General features: G+C 37.4%; 1 protein-coding gene across 1 annotated transcript in view; it reads left to right on the forward strand.

Moving 5' to 3' along the window:
• LOC306931370 (protein phosphatase 1 regulatory subunit 1C-like) overlaps positions 1 to 1,823 on the forward strand; it is a 5,251-nt gene extending 3,428 nt beyond the window's left edge. Inside the window, exons 5-6 of the mRNA XM_079512746.1 lie at positions 272 to 326; positions 1,610 to 1,823. Coding sequence (XP_079368872.1) covers positions 272 to 326; positions 1,610 to 1,662 — 108 coding nt within the window. The 3' untranslated portion in view covers positions 1,663 to 1,823. The remainder of the gene's footprint in view (positions 1 to 271; positions 327 to 1,609) is intronic.
• The last annotated feature ends 1,950 nt before the right edge of the window (positions 1,824 to 3,773 follow it).

The raw sequence follows: 3,773 nt of genomic DNA on the forward strand, positions 1-3,773 counted from the left end.
AAGTATTTTTTTTTAAACCTTTGAATTTTGAATCTTTGAATGTATCCGCAAACTACTCATCTAACATTTTCTTTCATTACTGAACACATACATTTGAACACATTTCCTCCATATTTACGCAGTAGATCTGATCAAGGTTCAGATTATGCCTATGGTTAGATCTGACCATGGATGAGAGTTAGAATGTGCTACAGCTACACAGAGAGTTAGAATGTGCTTTACTGCTCAAATGTGTGAAATGTGTGAAGCTCAAATGTGTTCTGTTCTCCAGGTTCTCAGAGTCTCTCAGAGGAAGCAGAGCACCTACACTCCACCCATTATGGATGGTAAACCTATAGTATGGATGTGTCACTGTGTGGATATTGCAGATTGAATTGTTATTTATTTAAGCTCATTACTTGGAATTCAGCCAGGTCTATTAATTTGTAAACCTTTTAAAAGGAATACTATACTATGATGTAAAAAAAGTAAATATCTATGGCGAATGATTCTACATAGAGGAGATATTATGGGGACACTTTATCTGTCAATATTTTATGTCTCTGTCCATTTACAGATAAATCAATACAAAAATAAAAGAATGCGTGTTGACAGATTTCACAAACCGATGGTAATGCCTAATCCAATATCTGAGTTACTCGAGATGATTGCAGCAATGCCATGATGGGGTTGAGAGGACATACACATGGCAATATGAGCTGTGATTGGTCTACCTTTGCTGGGACATACACACAGTACAATAAGTCACACTGTTGTACTGTCATATAAATCAAAATAATAATATAATACTAGAGTATGATTCTTTTATTTTGTTGTACATTTTGTGAAGACATTCTGCGGTAAGGGAACCCTGATGAGGCTAGACAGAGTTTTTGTTCTATCATCAATTAGGCTAGCACAACAAGAAAGTTACTATGTGAGGTCAGGGTTCACGAGTGCTGTGTTGTTGAGAATGTGTGAGTGAGTGAGTGAGTGAGTGAGTGAGTGAGTGAGTGAGTGACTGAGTATGTGAGTGAGTGCACTACTTAGTTCCGGAAAGCGGAGACAGTAAAAGCCTCGAACTGTCTTATTGATTCAGTCTGAGTGCATGTTAGTTTTGTGGTTCACTGTGTGTGTGTGTGTGTGTGTGTGTGTGTGTGTGTGTGTGTGTGTGTGTGTGTGTGTGTGTGTGTGTGTGTGTGTGTGTGTGTGTGTGTGTGTGTGTGTGTGTGTGTGTGCGCGTGCGTGCGTGCGCGCGTGTCAGTATCTGTGTGTGTGCTTTCCAGATCATCTCTGACCTTCTAATTATCTTAAAATTGTGTAAAAGTTCTACAATTATAGGCTCACCACAATTTTGAATTTCTGTTGATAATGTATATGATGAATAAACTCTTTATGAAGCTGTAATATGAAATTCTATTTGGTCAAACGAGAGAAACAAATCTGAAATTATATTTAATGATTAATAATGAATAATAATGAATTGCATTTTTATAGCGCTTAGTGCTCAAAGCGCGTTACAATGGTTCATTCATTCATACAATGTTAAATGTGCAGATTACATGTGCAAAGATCTAGATGGCCACAAAACAGATATGAAATGTTTCTGTTTTCTCTTGCTCTCTTATAGACCTATGTGACCACAAAGAGGATGCGTCAAGCCCAGAGTCGGTGTCCCGATAGTCGTCTTTTCTCTTTCCATAGACACCTACAGTACTTTCTACTTGGTTCTGTCCCTCTTCTCTTTCCATTCACTCATGCCACGATACTGCTTCATTTTCTGCATCAATATAATTTTATTGTAGTTAATATTCACGTTATTATTGTAGAAGGTAATTGCTTTTGTTAGAGAGATGTTTGTGAATAAAGTTGTAATATAGGCCTATTGACTAAAATGATGTCCATATGTTTTTGTACACAAAACACTATGGCTTCTGTGACCTTCTCATAGGTTTGTGTAATTGCCTCAGGCTTCTGTATAGAATAGCCCAGTGGCAGTGCTAGAAGTATGTTGTACAAAAATGTATTTGTTTTAAGCTTTTCTTACATTTCATCAACCACTTACTCAACTAGGATTCATTTAGTGTTGTCATTTGTAAGGGAATAGCTGCAATACAAAAGCCAGGACTACAATGTAACAATAGACCACTGGCGAATGATACCGTTAAAATTATAATCTGAAAGCAAAGCCATCCAATATTTTGTGTGATTGACATCAATCGAGTTTTGAAGGGCTTCTGCAAAGAGAAAAAGTGCCCCGGACACGGTACCCAACAGCAACACACCAATACAGTTTGTTTACTTTATTTGTATGTCATTAAAGATACATGGTGGAATGAGACACAAAAAAAGAAGTTACCGGTAAGAGAAAACTGTAACCACTCTGTAAATGGCAGAATGTCCTCATGCTTACACCACATACTAAACAGTACACAGTAGGAATATTAAGATTATCCACGAATTGTATGGCAATAGCAATACAAATACTACATATCAATATGTAGTAGAAAGGTACAGTATGAACCCGTTTTGTGTATTCCTAATGCATAATATCAATCGATCTCAATCCATGGTGACTGCAAAATCTGCATTCACGCAATATGTACTGAGCAAATTGGAAATGTCTCTGGAGTTTCAGTAGTATTAAAACTAAAAGTATGCTAAAGATGTCTACTAAATAGTATGTAATATGAGTTTAAAGACATGGCCCACTTATACATAAGCAGAGGGCCAACACATAAAGGAAGCATGGTTTGTGAGTGTGTCTCTATATGTAGCCCTTGCCATGCATTGGTAAGAAAATAAGAATGTACTTTATACATGTCGTTCTCTAGGCTGTCTGTTCTAATCCCCCTTAACCGTTTCACGTCAACAGTGAAGGAACTTGGCACTGCAAAGTCCAAATACAAATGAATGTAGCTCAAATTTGAGGAACTGCTACAAAAACTTATTTGGCAATTGACTTTTAGTAGTCTACAGGCCTTGGAGTGTGATCTCGGTGTTTAGTAAATCTTTAATAATCAATAATTACAGATGCGTCCATCGATACAGCAGCGCTCACTGCTGTCCCCAATTGTACTTCTCTGTAGCTTTATTGAAGATAGTATGGCATAAGAGGAACTACAGTATTCGAGGCAATAACCTCTAATAATCTGCTAAAAGACAAAATTGTAAAGGATGCCTGTACAATTACCTGGAAGAATAATTCAAAGTGAATCAAGAATGAGAAACTAAACAACTTGCCCAGGCTCCCTTGTGCAAGGCACTTGATGCCCCATTAGTGGTCGACAGCAGAAGTTTGTAATTATGTTCAGTAGATTATTACCTCGGCATATAAACCCTTGGGCGATACGTTATCAGCTGATATTTGTTACAGTATAACCTGCTGTCTTTTTATCTCACTGCCCACCCCAACCAATGCAAATAAAGGGTATGTGACAAAATATGATGCTATGAGAAGCAAGTGTGCTGAAGGTTTTGCAATGTCATATCCACATTTCATCTTCCCAGATTGCATGGAATAATCTGGCAAACGAGTTATTTTTAGGAGAAATTTGTGATTTTCTTTTTTACGTTATAGCAGAATAGGGAGCCTCTGTCATCTGTATAAGTGTAGTATTAATGCAGTATACATTATGGGACATTGGACTGTTACAACGTACTGTATAGACTGTCTGTAGAATATGTTCAGCAATCTGAATGCAAGCAGTCACTGAATCAGTGGAGACTGTCTCCAGAATATCCAAAGAGGGTCTACCATGATATCAGCCAGTAACATCACTCTATTCACCAGA

This window comes from Electrona antarctica (assembly GCF_951216825.1).
Source record: "Electrona antarctica genome assembly, chromosome: 10".
Classification (NCBI taxonomy): Eukaryota; Metazoa; Chordata; class Actinopteri; order Myctophiformes; family Myctophidae; genus Electrona; species Electrona antarctica.